Source organism: Pipistrellus kuhlii, unplaced genomic scaffold, assembly GCF_014108245.1.
Source record: "Pipistrellus kuhlii isolate mPipKuh1 unplaced genomic scaffold, mPipKuh1.p scaffold_m20_p_59, whole genome shotgun sequence".
Lineage (NCBI taxonomy): Eukaryota > Metazoa > Chordata > Mammalia > Chiroptera > Vespertilionidae > Pipistrellus > Pipistrellus kuhlii.
Genome location: NW_023425561.1, coordinates 1,756,099 through 1,779,887, shown reverse-complemented (window position 1 = coordinate 1,779,887; position 23,789 = coordinate 1,756,099). Strand labels below are relative to the sequence as shown.

The 23,789-nt window shown below is 64.6% G+C and overlaps 4 protein-coding genes across 8 annotated transcripts; 1 reads left to right on the top strand and 3 right to left on the bottom strand.

Moving 5' to 3' along the window:
- Positions 1 to 344: 344 nt before the first annotated feature.
- On the bottom strand, positions 345 to 4,101 carry DNAJC4 (DnaJ heat shock protein family (Hsp40) member C4). Of its 3 annotated transcripts, none has more exons than XM_045574076.1 (6): positions 3,713 to 4,101; positions 2,699 to 2,818; positions 1,599 to 1,783; positions 1,356 to 1,520; positions 621 to 707; positions 345 to 528 (listed from the first exon to the last, which is right to left on the bottom strand). In XM_045574076.1, exons 1-6 carry the CDS (start codon positions 3,896 to 3,898, stop codon positions 432 to 434), a joined length of 840 nt encoding a protein of 279 aa, XP_045430032.1. In that variant the 5' UTR covers positions 3,899 to 4,101; the 3' UTR covers positions 345 to 431. The 3 variants fall into 3 exon arrangements, with proteins under 3 accessions (XP_045430032.1, XP_045430033.1, XP_036273253.1); XM_045574077.1 differs by having other exon boundaries at positions 1,356 to 1,517; XM_036417360.2 differs by having other exon boundaries at positions 2,699 to 2,792; positions 3,713 to 4,098.
- FERMT3 (FERM domain containing kindlin 3) lies at positions 1,763 to 22,712 on the bottom strand. 2 transcript variants are annotated; one of them, XM_036417231.2, is made up of 16 exons: positions 22,293 to 22,614; positions 21,531 to 21,702; positions 19,478 to 19,711; positions 19,179 to 19,298; positions 18,915 to 19,083; positions 18,439 to 18,541; positions 13,154 to 13,261; positions 12,882 to 13,016; positions 12,246 to 12,295; positions 12,010 to 12,134; positions 11,795 to 11,901; positions 11,459 to 11,692; positions 11,126 to 11,250; positions 10,282 to 10,423; positions 9,970 to 10,187; positions 1,763 to 1,795 (listed from the first exon to the last, which is right to left on the bottom strand). In XM_036417231.2, exons 2-15 carry the CDS (start codon positions 21,688 to 21,690, stop codon positions 10,008 to 10,010), a joined length of 1,992 nt encoding a protein of 663 aa, XP_036273124.1. In that variant the 5' UTR covers positions 21,691 to 21,702; positions 22,293 to 22,614; the 3' UTR covers positions 1,763 to 1,795; positions 9,970 to 10,007. The 2 variants fall into 2 exon arrangements, with proteins under 2 accessions (XP_036273124.1, XP_045430028.1); XM_045574072.1 differs by lacking the exons at positions 1,763 to 1,795; positions 22,293 to 22,614 and adding an exon at positions 22,673 to 22,712 and having other exon boundaries at positions 9,793 to 10,187; positions 21,531 to 21,704.
- On the bottom strand, positions 4,615 to 7,139 carry NUDT22 (nudix hydrolase 22). Its single transcript, XM_045574075.1, has 6 exons — positions 7,037 to 7,139; positions 6,281 to 6,778; positions 5,849 to 5,947; positions 5,283 to 5,380; positions 5,056 to 5,149; positions 4,615 to 4,785 (listed from the first exon to the last, which is right to left on the bottom strand). Exons 1-6 carry the CDS (start codon positions 7,106 to 7,108, stop codon positions 4,684 to 4,686), a joined length of 963 nt encoding a protein of 320 aa, XP_045430031.1. The 5' UTR covers positions 7,109 to 7,139; the 3' UTR covers positions 4,615 to 4,683.
- Positions 7,154 to 9,683, top strand: TRPT1 (tRNA phosphotransferase 1). 2 transcript variants are annotated; one of them, XM_036417235.2, is made up of 7 exons: positions 7,154 to 7,494; positions 7,687 to 7,768; positions 8,613 to 8,782; positions 8,867 to 9,041; positions 9,228 to 9,284; positions 9,355 to 9,465; positions 9,570 to 9,683. In XM_036417235.2, the coding sequence occupies exons 1-7, from the start codon at positions 7,264 to 7,266 to the stop codon at positions 9,659 to 9,661; spliced, it is 918 nt and encodes a 305-aa protein (XP_036273128.2). In that variant the 5' UTR covers positions 7,154 to 7,263; the 3' UTR covers positions 9,662 to 9,683. The 2 variants fall into 2 exon arrangements, with proteins under 2 accessions (XP_036273128.2, XP_036273129.2); XM_036417236.2 differs by lacking the exon at positions 9,228 to 9,284 and having other exon boundaries at positions 7,172 to 7,494.
- Positions 22,713 to 23,789: the final 1,077 nt, after the last annotated feature.

The window sequence follows — 23,789 nt, the reverse complement described above, 5'->3', positions numbered from 1 at the left end:
CCCGCGGGCCCGCCCGCCGCACCCCCTCCCGCTGCAGCGGGGAAAGGGGACGCACCGCCCCGGGGGCCGGGCCGGAGGGCGGGCGTGGTCCGAGGAGCGGCGGGCTGGGGGTGCGGGGCCGTAAGGGGGGAGCCGGGGCTGGGGGTGCGGGGCCGTAAGGGGGGAGCCGGGGCTGGGGGTGCGGGGCCGTAAGGGGGGAGCCGGGGCTGGGGGGGCGGGGCCGTAAGGGGGGAGGCGGGGCGGGGGGTGCGGGGCCGTAAGGGGGGAGCCGGGGCGGGGGTGCGGGGCCGTAAGGGGGGAGCCGGGGCTGGGGGTGCGGGGCCGTAAGGAGGGAGGCGGGCGGGAAGGCTGAGAATCACTTTATTGCACGCGTTTTTGGGCGGGGACGTCCGGAGAGGGCACACGCAGCGGGCTCCGTCCGGGTGAGGGGCTCAGGGGGGCACGTTCCCTGGGCCTGGGGGAGGCTCGGGCGGCGGCTGCAGCGGCGGCCTCGGCTGTTGCTCCTGCAGGAGCCGGGCTCTGTTGGCCCTGCGGAGGGAGAGAGCCGGGGCGGTTGGCACGGGGACCCCGGAGGCTGGTCCGGGGACGGTGAAGAGGGGGCGGGCGGAGCAGGGACAGACCTGGCTCGGGCCCGGGTGTCGTTGTAGATGGTGGTGATGATCCGGTCCTTTTCATCCATGAAGCTTCGGTGCATCTGCTCTAGCTTCCTGCAAGCGGGTGACAATGAACGCTGGGTCCCCCAAACCCTACTGTCCCCCCGCTAGGGTGTCAGTGCTTGCTATCTGTGGGAACCTTGGCCTAACTGCCCGGGCTGGGGGAGGAGGGCAGTGCGGAGGAGCCAGGCTTGTCCAGGGCCCAGTGGTCACCCCGGTCCCTGGCTGTCCTGCAGAAGGTGAGGACAGCAGCACTGAAATCAGGGTGGTCCTCGGAGAACTTGGAAAGGGTGTGTGTCTAATGCCATCCCTGAACTGGCGGGCACTGCCTCTGTGTACCTGTGCGGGAGCGCCTGGGCACCAAGGGGGGAGGGAGGGGAGACAGCTGGTGCCAAACCAGTGAGGAGAGCTGCTGGCGAGCCCGTTACCAAGCATTTCTTTCTTGTGCCTGACTTTGGTTGGCTCCACCACTCCTGGTATAGTCAGCATCCAAGATGTACATGCCAATTATAAAACACAAAATACCCTGGAGATGACGTTAGCCCCCAGCGCAGAGCTGCCTTTGCTGAGAAAAAAGGGGCTCCAGAGACCTACTCCATACAGTTCTTAGCCTACAGACAGAGTGGTGTGGATGGCCGACTGGCCACGCTGGGCTTCGCGCCCCCCTTGCCCTCTGCCCGCCCCGGGAAAGGCAGGGTGCACCTGAAGGCGACGTAGTGCAGGCCCATGCCCGCCAGCATGATCAGGAGGCAGTACCCCAGCACCCGCTGGTTGTGTCTGTACTGCTGCCGCCTCGACTCCGGCCTCTGCGGCCTCACTCCATGAAACTGGGCCCAATATTGTGCATTCGGGGGCTCCCAGGAGCCGCTGGGAAGGAGAAAAAGAGCCATGAGGGGATGAGGCACCCAGCAGGTTTGGAGGAGAAGCGAATGGCAGACATTGTACCTGTGCGCCTGGTGGGCAGATGCGGGGTGGGCGGCGGCCCCCGAGGGCTTGGGGGGAGCAGTTGAGCGGAGCTGCTGGTCGTAGCTGCGGCGGCTCTGCTCCCGGCTGAGGACCCGGTACGCTTCATTCAGCTCCACAAAGCGGCTGTGCAGGGCTGGGTTCCCCGGGTCCCGGTCAGGGTGCAACTGAGGCGAGGCAGGACTCCCCTCAGCTCCCTTCGCACGCTGCCAGGACCCATCTCCATCGTGTCCACCCACAAAGGCTCCATCACTCCCAGAGGCCCTGTCCGGACAGTGGCCTTACCTCTCAGCCCTCCAGCTGGCCACCCACCAGAAAGCCGGAGTCAGGAAGCACTCCCTCCCTGCCCACCTGCTGCCTGCCTCTCACTGATGCCCCGGCCCAGGTGTTTTCAAGAGCAGGCAGGTCCAGAAAAACAAGCCCAGCCCAGCCCTAGCCGACTTGGCTCAGTGGACAGAGCGTCAGCCCGCGGACTGAAGTGTCCCAGGTTCGATTCTGGCCAAGGGCACATGCTTGGGTTTCAGGCTCGATCCCAGTTGGGGGGCTGTGTGTGTGCAGGAGGCAGCCGATCAATGGGTCTGATTCTCTCTCATCATTGATGTTTCTATCTCTCTCTCATCCCTTCCTCTCTGAAATCAATAAAGAAATATATTTATTTAAAAAAAAAAAAAAAAAAAAAAGCTGAAACCGGTTTGGCTCAGTGGATAGAGCATCAGGTTCGATTCCTGTCAGGGGCATGTACATTGGTTGCGGGCACATCTCTGGTGGGGGGTGTGAGGAAGGCAGCTGGTTGATGTGTCTCTCTCATCGATGTTTCTGGCTCTCTATCCCTCTCCCCTCCTCTCTGTGAAAAATCAATACAATAAATTAAAAAAAATAAATAAATAAGAAAAGAAAAACAAGCCCAGCCCATCAGACAGGACCCCTGGCTCTCTTCACACCCTGCCCTACCTCTGCCCCCGGGGCACTGCCCCTCCCTGGGGCACCAGCCTCTCAGCTCCATCCTGGGAATCTGACCGGGACCCGGGAACCCAAATGGACTCTGAATTCCCCTCCCACTCCCCGCCGAGGGCCGCTGGTACCTCCTTGGACTTAGAGAAGAAAGCCCGTTTCACTTCCTCGGTGCTGGCACCAGGATGTACCCCCAGCAGCTCGTAGTAGTTCCTGGGACCAGACCTGCGGAGAGGCCAGAGCCGGAGCGGCTCAGGGAACACAGGATACCTCTCCCCTGGGCCACACGCTTCACCTCAGCAACCAGGCGCTGAGCGCGCTGAAGCAGGGGCCAGGGAGGCCTCCCTGCCACCCGGCACCAACCAGGCCCCTCCCTGCTGAGCTTCCCAGGTCAGGCGCGTTCAGGGTGGTATGGCCGGAGGCGGGAGACCTGCCTCCAACAACCCTCCTCTCTGGGTGTTTGGGGATGGGGCAGGTCAGACCAGGGGGCCTCAGCAGGTGGTCCTCAGACTCCGTGTGTCAGAAACTCCCGGAAAGCTTGAGATTCCTGAGCCCCGCTGAAACCAGTCTGGCTCAATGGATAGAGCATCAGCCTGCAGACTGAAAGGTCCCAGGTTCGATTCCAGTCAAGGGCATGTACATTGGTTGCCTTGGGCACATTCCCAATGGGGGGTGTGCAGGAGGCAGCTGATCGATGATTCTCATCGATGTTTCTAACTCTCTATCCCTCTCTCTTCCTCTCTGTAAAAAATCAATAAAATATATATTTTAAAAAAGATTCCTGACCCCCATCTCGTTCCTGCCGATCGGAATCTCCAGAACAGGACCCAGGAATCTGCATTTTTGTTTCAACAAGCCCACGCCCCGGCGGGCTGGAAGCAGCGATGCTCCACAGCCACAGGAGTTGTGGAAAGAGCATGGGGCTTGGCTTAGGCCAAACCCCACATCTGCCTCCTGACTCGCTGTACCTTGGCGGCTCTCCCTTCAACCTAGTCCTCGGCAGGGAAGGTGAGGCTACCCGAGACGAGACGAGGCAGTAAGGCACCTGACAGATCCTAACATCTCAGCACCGAGGGCAGGGCCTGGCCCTCCGCACACACCCACGGAACCTCCGGGAAGCCACCGGCCCCCCGCGACCGACTCACCGCTGCCGGGCGGCCTCCGCGAAGAGCCGGGCGGGAGGGCTGCGGGGCCACGGCCGACAAAGGCACAGGGGCAGCAGGGGCAGCATGGCGGCGGGAGGACAGCTGGTGGAAGGAGGTCACAGGGAGAGTGCATGGGGGCCAGCCTGCAGGCGCTCCGGGGGCGGCGGGAAGGGGCCCGGCCCCCATTACCGGCCAAGGAAAGCTGGAGCGGGCCCGAGGACCCAGGGGCCGGTGGGGCTTCCCGGCTCCAGCCCAGACCCCGGTGCCCTGGACCTGTGCTGCCTAGAACCTGGCCTCGACGTCCAGGCAGTCAGACGCGGGCTCGGAGACCCCCGGCCCAGCCCGGGAGCTTGCCGGGGAGAGGTGGGCAGTGGGTGGAGGAGGAGCCACACCAAGCCCCGCCCCACGCCTCCATTTCCTGCGCCGACTTAGGCCCCGCCCCACGTTATCATTGGCTTAGACGCCCAGGCCACGCCCACCACACCGGAAGGACGCTGGGCCCCGCCCCCGTCACCCATTGGCCTTTGACACTTCGGGCCCGCCCCCCGAGGCCGGAGCCCCGGACGCGCGGAGAGTTGAGGGCATCCATCCCCCCCGGAAGCGGGCGGCACCGAGGCTGACACTGCGTTAGGCTCTCCGCCCTGCGGCCGTCGCTCTGTCACGAACGTGGCTGTCAAAAACGCCACTTTGCAGGGAAACACTTTGCACAGGGCAGTTTCCACCCCGTGGTCGACCCGGACCCTCACCAGAGCCTGGCGAGGGGACACGGCCCGCAACCCGGCTGGCAGAGGGCAACACCCAGGCTGGGCTTTCTCTTTTCCAAGCCGCCTGTCCCGGCTCTCACCCACCCCGGCTCTCCCAGCGGCCCCTCTGCCTCGTGCAAACAGCATGTGTCAACGGAATCCAAGAATAAAGTCCTTTATTGTCCTTCGAGCTGGCCGTGGTGGCAGGGCTGCGGACCCGAGGGCCACTCAGGTGGGGCTTCCCTGACCCCGGTTGTAGAGGAAGATGGCGCCTTTGGCGGAGGGGCAGAGCTCGGCCCACATTTCAGTCTCCTGCAACCTCCTCACTCTCTGTGGGAGACAGAGATGCAGACATGTGGCTCTCAGGGCTCTCGCAGGAGCTGTGCCCAGAGCCCCTGAGCCTCAGAGCCCTGGGCACTGTGCAGTCCCTACTGAGACATGGAAAGAGGCTGAGCAGGTCCCGGGCCCCTCCGTCGGGCTTCCGGCATCCCCAGGGAGGCCTGTGGCCCTGGAGAAAAGCTCTGAGACATTTGGGAGCCTCCAGGCCTCTGCAAGTCCCAGCCCCACTCCTCGTCCACGCCAGACTTGGCCACCTCGCACCTGTGTCTCCACAAAGATGATTCCCGTGGACTCGTGGGCCTCGGGCCCCCCACTCATGTAGTGCTTCCTCACCTGCTCAGAAGTCAGGCTGCACCTGGGTGAGACATGAGGATGGTGGGCGCCCAGTCCCAGGAGGGCCCCTGTGGAGCCCCGGCTGCATCAGCCCTGCCCCTCCACCCACACCCGCTGCCCAGGCCCCAGGCCCCTGCCCCCCCGAGCTCACTCACTGGACGAAGAACTCGGCACTGGCGCGGCCCGCACTGGTCTCATTGCGTGCGATGCCCAGCAACAGCGGCTGGCTCAGGGTGAGCAGTGGCAGATTCACCTGGGGCCAGGGGCCCACCTGTCAGTGCCCACGGCCCACGGCCCAGCCCCTCTCCGTGGAGACAGCGCACGCACTGCCCTGGAGCTACACATTTTGCAGTGTGTGGCTCAGCTGCCCGGAGGCTGTGTGTTGGATCGTGGGCACGCTCGCTTTATAGGTGGGAAAACCGGACCAGAGATTGAATCATTTGCCCAGCGCCACCCAAGGAATACCGATCGATCAGCTTCCAGTTACTTCGCTTTTCGGCGGAGTGGGCAAGGCCTTCACAGAGCTCACATTGTAAGGAGAAAGAACTGGAGGGGCACAGGAATGAGGGCTGGGCTGCCACTCCACGTGCCCAACTGCAGAGCCCAGTTCTTCCCTCAGCGTCTCCTGTCTGCAGACCCTCCCCCCGCCCAGACCAAGGTTAATTCTGGCATGTTCTACCACCTGCCTCCCAGCCCGCCCCGTCCTGGGACCCTCACTCACCTCATCACTGATCTCCTGGAGGACGCTGGAGAACAGCTCGTGCACCACCAGCGGCCCCGGGAGGTCCTGGTGCAGGGGGCTGTGGCCGGGGCACAGGGCCTGCGGAGGGAGGCTCAGCTCCGGCCCCGCCCCCTCCGGCCCCGCCTCCCCCGGCCTCGCCGTCCCTGGGGGCCTGTTGTGTGCAGCCTGAGTGCTGGCGGCCCCCTGACCCAGGCCCTCCTTCTCCAGATGGACAAGCAGAGGGCCCGCTGGGTCCCAGCCCCCACTCCCTAGCTCCTCACAGATCCGGGGAAGGGGTCAGCGAGGAGGCGGAGGGCGGCCTTGAGCAGAGATTTTCACAAGTAACCAGGCCAATTCCTCCTCCGAGGGGTGAGGACAACAACGCTGAGCTGTCTGGGTCTCGGTGCCTTTGCACCCAGCCTGGCATCTCACCTGAGGCTCAGGGTGCCCACCAGGCACGTCCACCAGCCCAGGGGCTTCGGCCACCCGCCCAGAGCGGCGCAGGAAGACAAGGAAGTCGTCGGCGGTGGCCAGGGCGGCACCCACGCCCAGGGGGTCTGCCAGGTAGGCCTGCTTGTTACCCCAGTCGGCAGCCCCCTGCTGCCGCAGCCGGGCGGCTGAGCTGGCCCAGTTGGTGCCCAGGAAGTCCCGGTAGGAAGTAAGGCCCAGGTGCAGCAGCAGCTGTGGGCCCTGCGAGCCGGCGGGCGCCAGGGAGGCCGAGTGCAGGCGGAACTTGGGAGCGTCAAACAGCCAGGGCTGGGCCCGGAGCCGGCTCTCCCAGGCGGCGGCGATGGCTCCGTCCCCTCCGGGCAGCGGGCGACGGTCGTAGGCTGGGCTCAGCTCAGCCCGGACTTGATCCTCGGGCAGCCCACCCGGGGGGCACTGCAGCAGCAGAGACACCTCGGGGTCCATGGTCTGGACAGGGCAGCTCTGGGGACAGTCACAGCCAGGCCTGTCACCTTGGGGACCTAGAGCACCCACAGACCTACTGAGGACACCCCCCAAGCCCTTTTGCACCCCCCTGGGCGGTCAAGTGTCTTATCCTCCAGCAGGCGCCCGAGGCTCCAGCTGCCAGGCACCCCTACCCCCCGAGGCCTGGGTCCAGTCCCCCCCTAATGTCCAGCCTCCCAAACCCAGGGCTCAGGACCACTCCCAGGGCGCGGGGGCTCAGCCTCCGGCGGGACTCACCGCCAGTTCAGCCCGCAGGCCCCGCCCCCTTCCCCGAGCGGAAGTGCCCGCCCTCCCGCCCCGGCTTCTCATTGGCCAGCTTCGGGCGGAGTCGCGGTCGGTCCCGCCCTCCCTCCCGGATCTTCCGCCCCGGGGTCCTGGCCGCCCGCCCCGCCTCCTCGGCCCGAGCCCGACCCGCGAGCCCGGAGCGCGGGCTCGGCCCCGCTGGCCCCGCGGCTGGCGGTGCGATGACCTTGGGCAGGCCGTGCCCGCTGGGCTCCGGGTTCCACGTGCCCCGGGGGGCGGGGAGGGCACCCCACATCCTGAGCTGGGGCGCTCTGGGCGGGTTGGAGTCACGGGAGGCCCCTAACAGCCCCCCCTTTGGCCCCGCGCCCCCAGGCTTTGCCATGAGCTCTGGAGAGAGGAAGCTGGAAGCAGCGGGGCCCAGAGGGAGGAGGGCTCGCAGGCCCCGGGAACAGGTGCGCCCCCCCACCCTCACCCCGTCCCCGGGGAATGCCTGGCGGGCCTGGGGGCTGGGGTCACACTGTTCTCTGGCGCCCGGGACTGCTCTCCCTCTGGTCCCCCTCCCCGGGCAGGCCACTCAGAGTCCCGGGGCGGCAGCGGCAGGACAGGGGCACCAGGGCACCGGAGCCACCTCTGAACTCTTACAGGACCGAGACGTGCAGCTGTCCAAGGCGCTGTCCTATGCCCTGCGCCACGGGGCCCTGGCGCTGGGGCTGCCCCTGGGGGCCGGTAAGTGGGGAGAAGGCTCCCGCGCAGGGGGCTCCCTCCACTGCCCACCGGGGTGGCCTGCAGGCCGCCTCCTTCCATTCACGGGGAGACCCAGAGCCCAGTATCCTCTCTGGGCAAACTGGGGTGGGGGAGCCTCTCTTTGGCCAGGCCTGTGACCCTAAAACATCTCCGAAGTGGGCGGGGGTGCAAATGAGGCTTGTTGAGAACCCACTGTGAGTCAAGTATGTACTAAGAGAGTCACTTTATCTTTTTAAAAATATATATTTTTTTCTTTCTTTAAATATATTTTACTGATTTGTTACAGAGAGGAAGGGAGAGGGATAGAGAGTTAGAAACATCAATGAGAGAGAAACATCGATCAGCTGCCTCCTGCACACCCCCCGGGGATATGCCCCCAACCAAGGTACATGCTCTTGACCAGAATCGAACCTTCAGTCCGCAGGCCGACACTCTATCCACTGAGCCAAACCGGTTAGGGCCACTTACCCTTTTTTAAAAAGATATTTTTATTGATTCCAGAGAGAAAGGGAGAGGGAGAGAGAGAAACATCCATGATGAGAGAGAATCATTGGTCGCCTACCTCCTGCACACCCCCCACTGGGGACCTGCAACCCGAGCGTGTGCCCTTGACGGGAATTGAACCCAGGACCCTTCGGTCTGCAGGCAGAAGCTCTATCCCCTGAGCCACACCAGCTGGGACACTGTGACCCTCCATGAGGCAGATCCAGTTCCCTTGAGCCCGTGTGGTCCCCGAGCCCAGGCCCTGCTCTGTTGTGCGTGTCTCCCCTGTGCGCTCCGGCTTAGGCCCGAGCAAGTTCGACTCCTGAGCGCCACCTGCCCGCAGGCGGCTTCGTGCCCCTGCGCGCCCTCCTGCAGCTGCCCCAGTTCCTCGGCTTCTCGGCGGAGGACGTGCAGCGCGTGGTGGACACCAACGCGAAGCAGCGGTTCGCCCTGCAGCCGGGCGACCCCGGCACCGGCCCCCTCATCCGGGCCAACCAGGGCCACTCCCTGCAGGTGGGGCTGGCGGGGCAGTGGGAGAGCCAGGGGACCCTTGCCTGTGAGGGGTCTCACTCTGCCCATCCCCCCCACCCCTGCCAGGTTCCTGATCTGGAGCTGATGCCCCTGGAGACCCCGCAGGATCTGCCCCCGACGCTGGTCCATGGCACGTTCTGGCAGCACTGGCCCTCCATCCGGCTCAAGGGCCTGTCCTGCCGCGGAAGGACTCACATCCACTTGGCCACAGGGCTGCCTGGGGACCCTGGGGTCATCAGTGGTCAGTATCCCCGCCCCCAGCTACTCCCACCCACTCTCCTCCCAGGTCCCCCCAAATGTCCAAAGCCCCCCCCCATACCCGTATGCAGCAGTACCCCTTTTCCTCTCTGAGTCCAGTACCCCAGCCTGCCCACGTTTGGTAACTGCCACCCAGAGGCCCCAGGCCCAGCTCCGGTTGTCTCTGCAGGCATGCGGCCCAACTGCCACGTGGCCGTGTTCGTCAACGGGCCCCTGGCCCTGGCCGGTGAGTGGGGGGCGACAGGGCTGCCCGGGCCCCAGAGAGGGCCTGGGTCCCAGCTCTGCTCCGTCTGCAGATGGAATCCCCTTCTTCCGCTCTGCCAACGGGGTGATCCTGACTCCGGGGAACGCCGATGGCTTCCTGCTCCCCAAGTACTTCACGGAGGCCCTGCAGCTGCGGCCCACCAGTGAGGACCGCCCTCCACCCGCTTCCTGTGTCCCCGGCTGTGTCCTCCGCCAACCCCAGGCTGACCGAGGCCCCCCATCTCTCACGCAGTCCTCTCTGTCTCAGGAAAAGCCCTCTCCTTGGCTGGCGATGAAGAGACAGCGTGTCAGAGTGGCCCCCAGCACAGCTCCAGAGGAGGGAGGATGATCCAACCATAAAATATTTATTAAAAAGGAAATGGAAAAAGATAAAAAAAACAAAAACAAAAACCTTCCAGTTTGAAACCATCACTTCCCATCCTGTGGCTCCAGCTGGTCTTCCTGGGGCTCAGGGACCACTCCTGGGCCAGGGAGCTGGTCTCGGCACTGGGAGGAGGGAGGGTGACGCTGCAGAGCTCAGGCCGGCCTCCCGGGCCGGGGCGTGGCAGTCTGGCCGGCGGCCGGTCTGCACAAAGCCAGTGACGGTGCGATGTGCCCAGCTCGGTGCGTGGAGAGCGTGTGGGCAGTGAGTCCGCTGAGAGCGGGCTGGTGGCAGGCGGGGAGTGACGGGGCGGTCAGACGGGCCTCAGAAGGCCTCGTGGCCGCCCGTGAGCTGCAGGAAGAGGTCCTCGTCCAGCTCCTCGCCACGGGCCCGCTCCCGCGTGGACAGGAAGATGTAGCCGCCGATGTACTCGTGCACGATGCGGCAGCTGGCGGACACGCAGCCGAACGCCACGTTGATGTGCTCGTCGAACTCGATGGCCACCTGCGGGCGGGCGGGCGGTCAGGGGGCTGGTGGGGGTGCGGGGAGCCCTGCCCTGGCTGGTCTGGCCGGCCCCGCCCGCCCGCCCTCGGCCCACCTGCTCGATGTCCCAGTTGACGTTCCACTGGCGCATGTTGCTGAAGCGCCAGGTCTTGACCACGTCGCCCACGGCCAGGTCGATGCGGATCAGCCGGTTGTTGGCGATGCCCAGGATCTCATTCTTCCTGCTGCCCTTGAACCTGGTCGGCAGGAGGACAGGGTGAGCGAGGGCCCGCCCCTGGCCCGGAGCCGGCCCAGGCTGCCTGCTGCAGAGCTCGGGAGCGGGTTGTGCAAGGAACTCATTTGGACTCTCGGGGCCTCAAGTTCCTCATCTGGAAAGCGGGAGTTACCAGCGTGATAATTATAATAGCATCTGGCAGTGTCAGCACATAGTCTGTGCCTTTAAATAACTTTTTCTGCCCGGCTGGCATGGCTCCGTGGGTGAGCTTCAAACTGTGAACCAGGAAGTCACAGTTCAAGTCCCAGTCAGGGCATAGACCCTGGTTTTGGGCTCCATCCCCAGCAGGAGGCATGCAAGAGGCAGCCGATCAACAATTCTCTCACATCATGGATGTTTCTCTCCCTCTCCTCCCTTCCTCTCTGAAATCAATAAAAAATATATTTTTGCATAAGTGACTTTTTTGTATCACCTGCTGCCTTGATCACATCTTCACAGGCTTAGAAAACAGGCAGGGGCCACCCCCTGTCCCAGCAGCCACGTTGGCCCGTCCCACCGACCAGCTCCCGGGGGTCGGGAGAGGGAAGGGTCCGGGCAGAGCCGGGCGGAGTTGGTCTCTGTCCTCCGGCCTGATCTGCTTGCTGTGGGGGTGCAGGCTGGGTGGGGCCACGCCCAGAGCCGGAAGGAGGTTCAGGGTGAGGTGGGGAGGGCGGCGGGCTCTTACTTGACGATCACGTAGGAGATGCCGAAGTCGGGCAGGGACTGCCAGGCCTGGATGAAGCGCAGCTGGGCCTCGGCCAGGGACAGCTGGGCCACGTTCTGGTGGGCTTCCAGGATCCGGGGGGTGAGCTGTGGGACCACGCGGGTGAGGGGCACCCCAAGTCCCAGCGGCCCCCACCTGTCCCCATCCGCTGAGCGAGGGAGTGCCCCTCTCACCACTCACACCCTGAGCTGAGCCAGGCCCGGAGGGGGCGCGGGGAGGAGGAACGAGGGAGCACGTGGCTTTCCGGGGGAAGGCCCTGGAGGTGGCCAGTCCCACCGCCCAGCCCTCTGGCACCTGTTTGGCCTTGAACTTGCGCTGGAAGCGGGGGGCAACCAGGCCGTACGGGTTGAGGCCCTCCGCGGAGGCGTCCGGGCCGGGGGGCTGGCTGCCGGGGGCCCCGGTCCCCGTCCGCTGCAGGCTGAGGAAGGCCAGGATGGCCTGCACCTCGCTGGCGTAGCTGCTGTCCGCCATGGTGCGGCCCTTGGAGGCCAGCCGGCAGCCGGCCATCCAGCGGGCGTACTGCTGCTCCTGGGGGTGCAGAGGGGCGGTAAGGTCCAGCCCGGCCCGGCTCCGGGTGGGTCCCTGCCCCGCCCCCGCCTCAGCCGGCCCGGCCCGGCCCGCCGCCCTCACATCCTGGCAGCGCAGGTAGAGCTCGCTCATGCCCTCGGGAGAGGGCACCAGGAGTTTGATGCAGAATTTCTGGCCGGAGACGTTGACATCAGGGACCACCTCGCAGCCTGGGGGAGGAGAGGGGGGTTAGGAGGCCGAGAGGGGACCCCGGCCGGAGCAGGCGTCCTCCCGGCCCCGGGGAAGCGGGCGGGGCACCCCCAGCCGCCCGCACTCGCCCTTGAGGTTGAGCTGCTGGATGGGGTCGCCCGGGGCCTCCTCCTGGCTCTTGTAGTAGCTCAGCGTGGTCTCCTTGAACACCACCCAGTGCTGGCGGTACCCTTTCAGGGTCAGCTTCCGGGGCCTGCGGGGGAGGCGGGAGGTCCCAGGCCACGTCCTCCCCCCTCCACACACCTCTTCCTCCTCCTTCACCCCCCCCCCGCCCCTGCAGGGCTGCCAACTCTGCCCCCCTCACCGCAGGATGCGGAGATGGTCCTTGAGCTCCGGGATGGCGGTGAGGCTGTCCTGGGAGCAGAGGAGTCAGAGGGGCTGGCTCGGCCTGACCCTGACCCTGACCCGCCCTCTGACCCGGACCCCGCCGTCTGACCCTGACCCGCCCCCTGACCCTGACCTGCCCTCTGACCCGGACCCCGCCCTCTAACCCGGACCCCGCCCTCTGACCCGGACCCCGCCCTCTGACCCGGACGCCGCCCTCTGACCCAGACCCCGCCCTCTGACCCTGACCCCGCCCTCTGACCCGGACCCCGCCCTCTGACCCGGACCCGCCCTCTGACCCGGACCCCGCCCTCTGACCCTGACCCGCCCTCTGACCCTGACCCGCCCTCTGACCCAGACCCCGCCCTCTGACCCTGACCCCGCCCTCTGACCCGGACCCCGCCCTCTGACCCGGACCCGCCCTCTGACCCGGACCCGCCCTCTGACCCGGACCCCGCCCTCTGACCCGGACCCCGCCCTCTGACCCGGACCTGCCCTCGGACCCTGACCCCGCCCTCTGACCCAGACCCCGCCCTCCGACCCGGACCCGCCCTCGGACCCGGACCCCGCCCTCGGACCCGGACCCGCCCTCTGACTCGGACCCCGCCCTCCTTACCAGCACGTTGGCGGGCGCCGAGCCCTCCAGCTTCACCTCCAGGTTGCTCAGGGCGGCATCCAGGTCGTCCAGCCCCGGGTCTGCGCCCGCGGGCTCGCTCACCTCCCCGCTCTGCGACAGCTTGTTGATGTGGTACTGGGGGCGCACAGGGCAGGCGGCTCAGTGGGCGGCCCCTTCACCCATCCGGCCCCGAGCTGGGCTTCCTGGAGAGGGGCCTCTGGAGGACCCTGCCCGCCGGGCCGCCCGGCACCCGCCCCCGCCCGGCGCCTCACCTGCAGGGCGGCGAACACCATCATCTCCTCCTCCGTGCAGTCGATCTCCTCCAGCAGCAGGTCCCAGCGCGCCTGCTCGTACAGCTGGGTCAGCCGCACCGGGTCTGTCTGCAGCGCGAGGGGGGGGGGCTGGGTGGGTCAGGGGTCCAGTGCCTCAGCCCCAGCCCTCAGCCCTCAGCCCCAGCCCTCAGCCCCAGCCCTCAGCCCTAGCCCCAGCCCTCAGCCCTAGTCCTAAGCCCCAGCCCCAGCCCTCAGCCCCAGCCCTCAGCCCGGCCCTCGCCCCGCGGGGGCAGCCGATCCCAGTCCCAGCCGCACAGCCGGCCTGGCCATCGGCCCAGGGTGCTGGCACCTTTTCCCTCGCAACCTCTCTGCACGGATGCTGCTGGGCCCCGGGCTGCTGAGGGCAGAAGGGGGACCGAGTGACCTGATCAATAAACAGGTGAAGTGATCCAAGAGCGTGAGAAAAGCTAGAAACAAAACAGTTACAAAAAAAAAAAAGAAAAGAAAAGAAAAGAAAAGAAAACAGCTGCTAAGGGTTGGCTCCCAGTGGGAGGAGTGCAGGAGGCAGCTGATCAATGTTTCTCATTGATGTCTCTCTCTCTCTCTTTCTCTCTCTCTCTCTCTTTCTCCTCTCTCTCCAAAATAAGTAAAAACATTAAAAAAAAAATATGTGAAGCCCTAACTGGTTTGGCTCAGTGGACAGAGCATCGGCCTGCAGACTGAAGGGTCCCAGGTTTGATTCCGGTCAAGGGCATGTACCTGGGTTGCGGGCGCACAACCAGTAGGGGGCATGCAGGAGGCAGCTGATTGATGTTTCTCTCTCATCCAATGTTTCTGTAAAAAATCAATGAAATATATATTTTTAAAAAATAAATAAATATATAAAAGATGTTAATTGTACAAGAAATACAAATCAGAGTATATTAAAATTAGGAACGTTACCAAAATAAGCCATTAACGTGCTCGCTTTGGCAGCGCATGTATGAAGTTAACCATTAAGAGAATGAAAAGGCGAAGCACAGGTGGAAAAACATATTCACAACATATTTATCTGACCAGGCGCTCCTACACCAAACACATAAAGAACTACGGAGCAGTATGAGAAAGACAGACAGGCACGTCGATATAAAAACGGGGGTGGGGGGTGGGGGGACTTGAACAGAAGCTTCCCAGAAGAGAATTTCCGAGTGGCTAATGGCCAGGTGAAAAGGGCTCAGTCCTCGGGAGACGTGAATTAGAGCCACAGAGAAAGCACATCGCTGGTCGGCTGGGTCGGGTGTGGGGAGGAATGGCTTCCAGTGGGCACCCGAGAACCTTCCACCTTCAGGGGCGGGAACGGGCTAAAACCGGACTGTGGTGGCAGTTGCACAACTGTGTAAATTTACTAAAAATAGCCACCGGAATGCTTACGATGGGCGCCTTTTACGGTATGTGAGTTATCTCTCAGTGAAGCTGTTTTAGAAAACATATAAATAAAAAACGCCAGGACGGCCACGGGGACGATGAGGCTGTGGATTTCTGCGGAGGGGTGCCGGGGGGTACACCCTCTGGGAAGCTGCCTAACAGCTACCCACCACGGCGTCCGGCCTGGACCCAGCGATCCCATCCGGGTGTGCGCCCTGCAGAAACGCGCCTGGCCCTGGCGGCTAGCTCCGCTGCTTAGAGCATCGTCCCAATACACCAAGGTTGCAGGTTCAATCCCCAGTCAGGACTCAGACAAGAGGCAACCCATGAAAGCGTCAACAAGTGGAACAACAATTCCTTCGCTCTCTAAACCAATCAATATGTAACTTTAAAAAAAAAAAAAAGTTAACTTCCCCATTTCTTAAAGAAATGTGTACCTATGTTTACCAAAATTCACATGAAATGTTCATAGCATCTGTGTTCTTTTTTTAAAAAAATAATGTTTTTGTTGATGTCAGTGAAGAAGGGAGAGGGAGACAGAAACATCAATGATGAGACAGAATCATTGATCGGCTGCCTCCTGCTGGGGATCAAGCCCGCACCCCAGGCCTGCGCCCTCGATGGGAATCAAACCGGCAACCCTTCAGTCTGCAGGCCGACGCTCTAACCACTGAGCCACACCCGCTAAAGCTGCTGCTGTTCTACAAACCTACCAGGACTAAGTAACTCTTTAAGCCACCATATATCACGTTAACAAAAATTTAATTAAAACACACACACACACAAAGCACAACAAAAAACACGTGGGTTTTAGATGTCAGGCGACAACACACGGGGAGGAGGCCCCACAGGCAGCTCAGCGTCACCCGGACGTAAGGACAGGGATCCAGGCAGCCGCGCCCTCAGGACAGGGTGCGAGCCCGGGTGCAGCAGAGGCTCCTCTGAGAACTCAGCTGAGAACGGAGGAGCGTGCGTGTGTGTGCATGTGCATGTGCGAGTGTGTGTATGTGTGTGCTTGCACGTGTGCATGTGTGCATGTATATGTGCATGTGTGTGAATGTGTGTATGTATGTGTGTGTGCATGCATGTGTGAGTGCATGTATGCATGTGTGTCTGTATGTGTGTATGTGTGCATGTATATGTGAGTATGTATTGTGAGGGTGTGTGTATGTGTGTGTATATGTGAGCGTGTATGCATGCGTGTGTGTATGCATGTGTGTGTGAGTGTGTATGTATGTATACGTGAGTGTGTGCATGTGTGTGTGTGTGTGAGTGTGTGTGTGTGTGTGTGTGAGTGGTGTGTATGCGTGTGTGTGTGAGAGTGTGTGTGTGTGTGTGTGTGAGTGGTGTGTATGCGTGTGTGTGTGTGAGTGTATGTGTGAGTGTGAGTGGTGTGTATGTGTGTGTGAGAATGTGTGAGTGTGTGTGTATGAGAGTGTGTGAGAGTGTGTGTGTGTGTGTATGTGTGTGTGTAAATGGCCCGCGGCCGGTGGAAGAACCCTCTGGAAGCAGCAGGTGGGGCGCTGACCAGCCCTCCCGCAGGTGGGCACAGCCACTCCTCACAGCCGGGGCAGAGGACACCTGCTCCATGGCCTGTCGATGCCCAGGCCGCTCACTGCGGGGGGGGGGGGGGGGGGGGGGGCGGGGGGGGGGGGGGGTGAGTTAGCCCTCGCTTGAAGGCTGCTCGGGCCCTGTCATCAATATTCAAGCCTTAGGAGCGTTAAACTGCTTTCAAACATCTCCCCCTCTTCCCCAAACAAATTGTCTAAACACTCAAAGGGCTGCCCAGCTGGGTTGCTCAGTGGGCAGTGCGCCGGGCGAAGAGATGTTTGCGCGAGGATTGTGATGACTGCACTGCTCCATGAACAGACTGACAGCCATTGACTTGCACACTTCCAGCGACAGATTCTGTGACGTGTGAGTTCTCAGCACAGCCTCAGCCTCAATCACAGCAGCAGCCAGTCTGACGGGCGTGTGGGCTGTGAGGTGTGCGATGGCGGGAGGGAAGGGGAGGGTCCTGTGTGAGGTTCTCAGATGCTGTGTGAAGTGGTACTATTACTACATGGTAACAGTTGATGTGAGCTAGTCCCAGCCAGTGTGGCTCAGTGGATAGAGCACCAGCCTGCAGACTGAAGGGTCCTGGGTTCGATTCTGGTCAAGGGCACATGCCCGGGTTGCAGGCTTGATCCCCAGTGGGGGGCGTGCAGGAGGCAGCTGATCAATGATTCTCTCATCATGGATGTTTCTACCTCTCTCCCTTTCCCTTCCTCTCTGAAATCAATAAAAATATTTTAAAAAATAGTATCTGTGCTATAACCCCTAAAGCAACAGCTGAAAGAAAAAAAGCATAGCTAATCAGCTAATATGATAGAGATAAAGTGGAAGATAAAATTACTCAATCCGGAGGGCGGGAAAGGCCAGAGAAGGGGAAGGAGGTGGTGAGGGTGGAGGAACTGGGTGGGGAGGGCTGGGGAGGGTGAGAGAGGGTCACTGAGGTCACGGTGGGCAGGGCCGGGTCAGGCTGGGCCTCGGGGATGGCAGTGGGACCAGAGGAGCCACACAGCCTTCGGCCGGTCCCGGGCGCGATGTGACCTACTGTGTGCCATGACCTACTGTGTGCGGGCCAGGCTTCATCCTGAGCTGTGTGTGTGTGTGTGTGGGGGGGGGGGTTGGGGTTGGGAGGGGAAGGCCCTGGGAAGCCGGGGAGGCTGGTGGCCAGACATGGAGATAAGAGGAGACGGTGGTTTGGGCTTCAGTCCGAGGGGGCTCAGCAGGCACCTGGAGGGACGGGCAGGAGGGCAGGGAGGGACCAGCATCCTGAGGGCGGATGAGGCCCAGCACCGGAGCCCGTGCCCTGATCCGGGCCTGAGCCGAGGTGGCCCCTTGGACCCGGGAGCCTAGAGCTCGGGGGGAGTCTGGGCAGAGATATAAAGTGGGGGCTGTAAAGAGCACGCACAGACCTAAATCCGTGAGACGGGGGTCCCAGGGGGAGGGAGCCGGGAGGGAGCCGGGAGGAGGTGGGAGGAGGCGGGGTCGCCGAGCAGCTGGGGGGCAGTGAGAGACACGGCGCCTGGGGTCACGAGGGGCTGAGAAACACGTGGGCAGCAGTGAGCAGCGGACAGACAGACAGACAGAAGAGGCGTGCTCTCCAGAGGGGAGGGGGCAGGCACCAGAGGAGAAGGGGACAGCGAGCACCCAGGAAAGACCGGATTCCGGGGAGAAGGGACACGCGACCCCCAGGCCTGCAGGCGGCGGCCATGGTTGGAAGCTCCTCAGTGAGGGACAGAGCAGCGGGGGAGGGGGCAGAGCAGCGGGGGGGGGGGGGCGGCAGAGCAGCGGGGGAGGGGGGCAGAGCAGCGGGGGAGGGGGACAGAGCAGCGGGGGAGGGGGACGGAGACGTGGGGGAGGGGACAGAGACGTGGGGGAGGGGGACAGAGCAGCGGGGGAGGGGGGCAGAGCAGCGGGGGAGGGGGACAGAGCAGCGGGGGAGAGGGACAGAGCAGCGGGGGAGGGGGCAGAGCAGCGGGGGAGGGGGGCAGAGCAGCGGGGGAGGGGGACAGAGCAGCGGGCAGCGGAGGAGGGATGCCTGGGGGTGGCCGTGGCCACAGGGCGGGAGGGGCAGGCCCCCTGGCTCGGCCAAGGCGCTGCCTCCTGCAGGAGCCTCCCTGAGCCAGGCCGGCTCCCAGGCCACCACAGTCTACACGCGGGTGGGCATTCTCTCCCCGACGCCCTCAGGCCGCCCGGGCCGGAGTTAACGAACGGGCGGTGGTGGCTAATGGACAGAGACAGACCCTGACAGGCCTCTGAGATCCGAACCCAGGTCCCAGGTGTCACGGACCCAGCCCCCCGCCCAGCCCCGGCCCCGGCCCGGCCCAGCCCACCTTGGGGTCCAGGTCGAAGAAGCTGTAATACTTGAAGCGCAGCCAGAGCGTGTCCCCAGCCCGGATGCCCTGCTGCATGAGGCACCGCGAGGAGTCCAGCCACCTGGGGGCGGGGAGGGGCGGGAGGGGCAGCTGAGCCACAGCGTGGGGGCCGGGGCTGGGGTGGGGGCTGGGGGCTGGGACTGGGGGTGGGTGGGTGGGGTCTGGATGGGTTGGGGCTGGTGACTGGGGGCTGGGGCTGGGGGCTGGGGGCTGGGGCTTGAAGGCTGGGGACTGGGGGCTGGGGCGGGGCTTGGGGCTGGGGGCGGGGCTTGGGGCTGGGGGCGGGGCAGGGGGCTGGGGGCGGGGCGGGGCTGGGGGGGCGAGCACACAGACAGTAAAGGCCTGGAGACAGGAGACTGGCTCTGGGGTGAGCAGGACGCTGAGGGGAGTGGGGGCCCCAGGGTCGGGTGCAGGGGCAGCCGCAGGCAGGGCACCTGCTGTGCAGCTGGGTCTTGTCCAGCAGGGAGCCGGGCCGCGGCAGGCGCTGCAGCAGGAGGGGGTCGGGCGGCGGCTGCGGCCGGCTCAGCATGTGGTAGCAGGCCTCCGTCTGCGCGCTGTCTGAGAAGTGGGCGGGCATCCCCCGGAACAGCGCGGGTGCCATGCCTGAAGGAGGTGGGGGTCAGCCAGGCCGGCCGTCCCGGGCCTCCTGGGCCTGCCCCTGCCCCGCCCCCGTCCCTGGCCCACCCCGTGGCGCTCACCCCCAGCCAGGACGACCTTGGTGAGGTCATACACCTCCTCCTCCTGCTCCTTCTCCTTCTTCTTCTTCTCCTTCTTCTCCGGAGCCCGGAGCAGGGACAGCTCCTCGGGGTGCCGGATGCCTGCGGGAGCGGGGCCTCAGGGGGAGCAGGCGCCCGGGGCCTCCTGCCCCTCCCCACAGGGGCACTGGGGCCAGGCCAGCCCGGCGGGCAGGGTGGGCCCGAGGGGCAGGGACAAGGTGACCACAGCTGGGCCTGTGCAGGAGGGCCCCTAGCAGGGGGCGGGCGGCCCGGAGACTCACTGAGGAGGCGGCAGATGGCGGCCACGGCCCGGAACAGGGGCTGGGAGAAGCTGGCCCGCAGGCGCAGGGCGCGGCGGTTGGGCAGCCGCAGGAGCACCGGCCGGTGCTGCCGCCCGAACAGCAGGCGGGCGTCGGCCAGGATGCCGTACTTGTCCAGCGTCCAGTGCGTCTGCAGCAGCCACTGGCTCTTCTGCTCCCACCAGATGGCGTGGTCCGACCAGTCCTGCTTGCGGTCTGCGCCCGGGAGGCAGGGCGGGCACCGTCAGCTGGAGGCCGCCCGGTGCTGGGCCCGGCCCGGCGTTCAGAGCCTGAGGCCCGGGTGCCCGCCCCGTCACCGTCACCGTCAGACCCCACACTTCCCCCGACTCATCCCGCCTCCACGGCCCCCTCCCTGTCACCGTCAGACCCCACACTTCATCGTGTCATCCCGCCTCCACGCCCCCTCCTGTCCGCACCGTCAGACCCCACACTTCCCCCGAGTCATCCCGCCTCCACGCCCCCTCCCCGTCACCGTCAGACCCCACACTTCATCGTGTCATCCCGCCTCCACGGCCCCCTCCTGTCCGCACCGTCAGACCCCACACTTCCTCGTGTCATCCCGCCTCCACGGCCCCCTCCTGGCCACACCAGTGCCAGTGCCGACCAGCCCAGGGGGCTGGCTCCCTGCCCCCCCACCCACACACACCCCAGGGACCTTCCTAACGTCAGCCTTGCCCGACAGCCCTCGCGTGGCACCCGCCACCTCCAGGCGAGTCCGGTGGCCTATGACGGCTGTGGCTCCGAGTCCCGCGGGCCTGGGTGCCGGGCAGAGCGCCCTGCCCGCCCTCGTTGGCCTCCCGCCTCCCGGCGCCCTCTCAGCACTCAGGGGCGGCTTCTCCTGTGAGCCCCGCTCGGGGTGGGGCGCCCCCCCCCCCCCCCGGCCCAGGCCCACGCCGGCTCCGTGAGGGCCGCATGGGGGAGGCCAGGGGCTGGGCGGGCCCAGCTCAGGGAGCTCCGGGGGAGGGTGTGAGGCACTAGGCAGCGGTCGGCAAACTCATCCGTCCACAGAGCCAAGTATCCACAGGACAAAGAATGAAATTTCTTTGGAGAGCCCAATTTTTAAACTTAAACTTCTTCTAATGCCACTTCTTCAACATAGACTCGCCCAGGCCGTGGTGTTTTGTGGAAGAGCCACACTCAAGGGGCCAAAGAGCCGCGTGTGGCTCCCGAGCCGCAGTTTGCCGACCGCGGGCTGGGAGATGATCGGGCACAGGAGGGGGGGCACCCAGTCCCCCTGCAGGGGCTCGGAGCTAAGGGACGCCTCGGGGAGCCTGCAGTGGGTGGAGGAGTGGCTCCCGTCTGTCTGTCTCTCTGTTTAGCCCCTTGCGATGCCATGGGCTGTGCCCTGAGGCCAGCCAAGTGCTCCCTGCTCAGCCCTGGCTCTCCGCCGTGCCCGGGGCCCTCTCCTGAGGGACCCCGCTCCCAGCGTTGGCTTCCGCAGCCTCGTGGGGCCCTGCCCTCTGGAAGCTCCCCCACCGCCTTCTGGCCGAGCCGTCCTGGGGCCGGCCTGCCCGCCGACTTCCCTCCCGGGAGCACGTGGTGGCCGGCCACCCCCTCCCGCAGGCCGCTGTCCGGCTCTGGCTATCGGGGGGCCAGGAAGGGGCACCCCGCAGGGAAAGGTGATGGCATGTCACTGCCCTGCTCCTTCCAATGCCGATACCACAGGCCGCTCTGCTGCAACTTCCTGTGGGGGCAGGGCCTTCCCCAGCCCGAGGCTTCCGCCGGGAGGGGGTGTGGGAGCCGAGCCCCGGGTGACCTCCCTCAGCCCCTCCGGGCGGCGAGGCCCCTCTGGCCTCCAAGCGGAGGGGGCGGGGGGGCTGGGGCCGGCCTGCCCCTCAGGCCTTGGCTCGGCTGGAGTGGGAGGGAGCGAGGGAGGAGGGGAGGCCGGGAGAGGGGAAGTGGGGGAAATGTCTTTTTTGGGACCGAACGATTAAGCCGGAGCCTGAGTCAGGGTGACTCGGTTATCTGCGGGGGCCGGCCGGGAGCCCGGTCCGAGGGCGATGGCGGCACTCACTGATCTGCTCCACGATCTTCAGGATCACCCCGCCGATGTGCGACTCCCCGGTGACCCGGAGGGTGACGGCCTCGGCCTCGGGGTCCTCCTCGCCCACAAGCACGCGCAGCTCCCAGGACGCGTCGATGTAGTCCCCCGTGGCCGTCTTCATGCCCGCCATGGCTGGGCGGCTCTGCGGTGGGCGGGAGGAAGCAGCTGGGCAAGGCGCCCGGCCTGGGAGCTGCCTGGGTGCGAGGGGAAGAGGCCCCAGGGGGCCCCGGATGGGGGTGGAGGTGGGAGAGGGCGGGGGGCAGAGCAGACCCGCAGGCCAGGACCCCAAGGCAGCAGCAGCAGCGAGACACGGAGTGCTGAGTGGTTCCAGGCGAACCTCAGACCTTCTCCTCATCACCGTGGCTAAGCTGCGAGCACCCTCGGAGACCATGCTGTTCGGCCCTCTCCCATCTTACAGATGGAAAGATTGAGGCCCAGCAAAGAGAAAGAGGGGGCTCACTCAAGAGCGCCCCGCTTCCTGGCAGAGCTGGGCACAACCTCCATTTGCTTCCCCAGTTCACAACTCACGCCAGGCCCACGCGGGCAAGCTGCCACCCTGGGCATGGCGGTGCCCCAGGTCAGAGAATAACGCCAATCCCGGCCCGCAGTCGAGCTCCGAGCGGGCCAGCCCAGCGAGGCCTCTCCAGGCGCGCGAAGTGCGGGCTGCGCCCGGAGGAGGCCGTGGGGCCGGGGCCGGGCGGAGGAGGGCGGGAGGAGAAGGGCCCATCTTACCTGGCCTGCAAGGGCTGCGGCTGCAGGCGGAGGGTCAGAGTGCAAGGCAGTCCTCAGCCCAGCACCTGCAGGGCCTGGCGCCCGCCCGCGTCTCCTCCGCTTTCTCTTTGGAGCTTCCTTCAGACGGCAGCCTGGCCTCTGAGCGGGGCGGGCTCAGCCCCTCCCCAGGGCGGGCTGGGGCTCTGGGTTCAGGAAGCAAACTGCCAGCCGCCGCTGCGGGCCGCAGGGGCCCCGCCTTGCCCGGCGAGCACAGGAAGCCAGGGTGAGCGGTGGGCCCAGCGCCCCAGAAGGGTCCCCTCTCGGGAGGGTTGCTCAGTTCAAGAGAAGCCATCAATGCGTGCTCCTGGCTAGGCCCCTGTGGGGACGGCGCCAGCTCGTCCTGCCTGCGAGGGGCTGGGGCTGCAGGTGGAGGGCTGGGTGCGAGCCTCCTTCCCCACCCCTTCTTCCTGTGCTTCCCCCGGAGGGCCGCCATCGGGGGTGGGTGCTGTGGGCTAGGAAACACCCCCGGGTGCCGAGGAGAGTCACGGATCTGAAAGGACTGGATCCAGGTTTAGGACCTGGCAGGTCAAGTCAGCTCAAGGCCCAATGTCCCTTATCCCCACGAGGGCATCTGAAGAAGGCCCGAGGGAAAACAGCTTCCTGAAGCCTTTCCTGTCCCCAGTAAGGGCCACGTGTCCATCTCAGAGCTGCTCTGGGAAACAGCTGGCCAGCCGGCCCAACATTCAGAACCTCCCGCCCAGGTGCTCACACCTGTCAGCTCCTCCTCCCACCAGTCCCCGGAGGCTCACTCCGGTCAGCGCCTCCTCAAAGGTGATCTCGGGGTGATCCTGGCCCAGCCTCTTCCCGCCCAGCCCTGCCCTGGGATGGGCGCGCTGGGAGAGCCGGCTGTGCTGCCGGAACTCGGCCTCTGACTGAGGGCTGGAGGAGGCTGCACCTGCAGGGAGAGGAGCACCCAAGAGGCAGACTCCCTGTGGACAGGTGTTCTGAGCTGCCACCCAGGTGGGGAGCGGGGCGGAGGGCCGCGGGGACTCCCAAGGGAAAGCCAGTTTATGCAAAGTCAGGCAGCAGGAAGTACAGCCAGCTGCTGGCCTCAGCGGTTCCTAGCCCAGAAAGCTGCTCTTGGAGCAAAAGAGGAAGTTTTACTCCTGCCCAGAAGCAGTCCCAGGCCAAGAGGGTTTTAGAGAGAGTGTGCTGTGACCATGGACAAGTGTCACCAAAACCTACCACTTCAAGCCCAGTTGAGAGTATTGAGTTATTTTTTTTAAAGGTGCGTCTCCATCTATTTTTTTTCTTTTAAAAAAATATATTTTATTGATTTTTTTTTTTTTTCAGAGAGGAAGGGAGAGGGATTGAGTTAGAAACATCGATTAGAGAGAAATACCGATCAGCTGCCTCCTGCACCAAGGTACATGCCCTTGACCGGAATCGAACCTGGGACCCTTCAGTCCGGAGGCTAACGCTCTGTCCACTGAGTCAAACTGGTTTCGGTGTGAGTTA

Bases quoted from the DNA above. Each gene is read 5' to 3' on its own strand.
- DNAJC4 (XM_045574076.1), bottom strand. From the start codon at position 3,898: ATGGGGGCCGGGCCCCTTCCCGCCGCCCCCGGAGCGCCTGCAGGCTGG. The intron at 2,819-3,712 runs GTGAGTCGGTCG...GTGTTCCCTGAG, and splicing joins GCGGAGGCCGCCCGGCAGCG to CCGCTCCGGCTCTGGCCTCT. The intron at 708-1,355 runs GTGCACCCTGCC...ACCCGCTTGCAG, and splicing joins CTGCACTACGTCGCCTTCAG to GAAGCTAGAGCAGATGCACC.
- NUDT22 (XM_045574075.1), bottom strand. From the start codon at position 7,108: ATGAGAAGCCGGGGCGGGAGGGCGGGCACTTCCGCTCGGGGAAGGGGG. The intron at 6,779-7,036 runs GTGAGTCCCGCC...GACTGTCCCCAG, and splicing joins GCCTGCGGGCTGAACTGGCG to AGCTGCCCTGTCCAGACCAT. The intron at 5,948-6,280 runs GTGAGATGCCAG...CTCCCTCCGCAG, and splicing joins GTGGGCACCCTGAGCCTCAG to GCCCTGTGCCCCGGCCACAG.
- TRPT1 (XM_036417235.2), top strand. From the start codon at position 7,264: ATGACCTTGGGCAGGCCGTGCCCGCTGGGCTCCGGGTTCCACGTGCCC. The intron at 7,769-8,612 runs GTAAGTGGGGAG...ACCTGCCCGCAG, and splicing joins GGGGCTGCCCCTGGGGGCCG to GCGGCTTCGTGCCCCTGCGC. The intron at 9,042-9,227 runs GTCAGTATCCCC...TTGTCTCTGCAG, and splicing joins GGACCCTGGGGTCATCAGTG to GCATGCGGCCCAACTGCCAC.
- FERMT3 (XM_045574072.1), bottom strand. From the start codon at position 21,690: ATGGCGGGCATGAAGACGGCCACGGGGGACTACATCGACGCGTCCTGG. The intron at 19,712-21,530 runs GTGAGTGCCGCC...TCCCGGGCGCAG, and splicing joins GAAGATCGTGGAGCAGATCA to ACCGCAAGCAGGACTGGTCG. The intron at 12,135-12,245 runs GTGAGGGGGGCA...CCTCCCCCGCAG, and splicing joins GACCATCTCCGCATCCTGCG to GCCCCGGAAGCTGACCCTGA.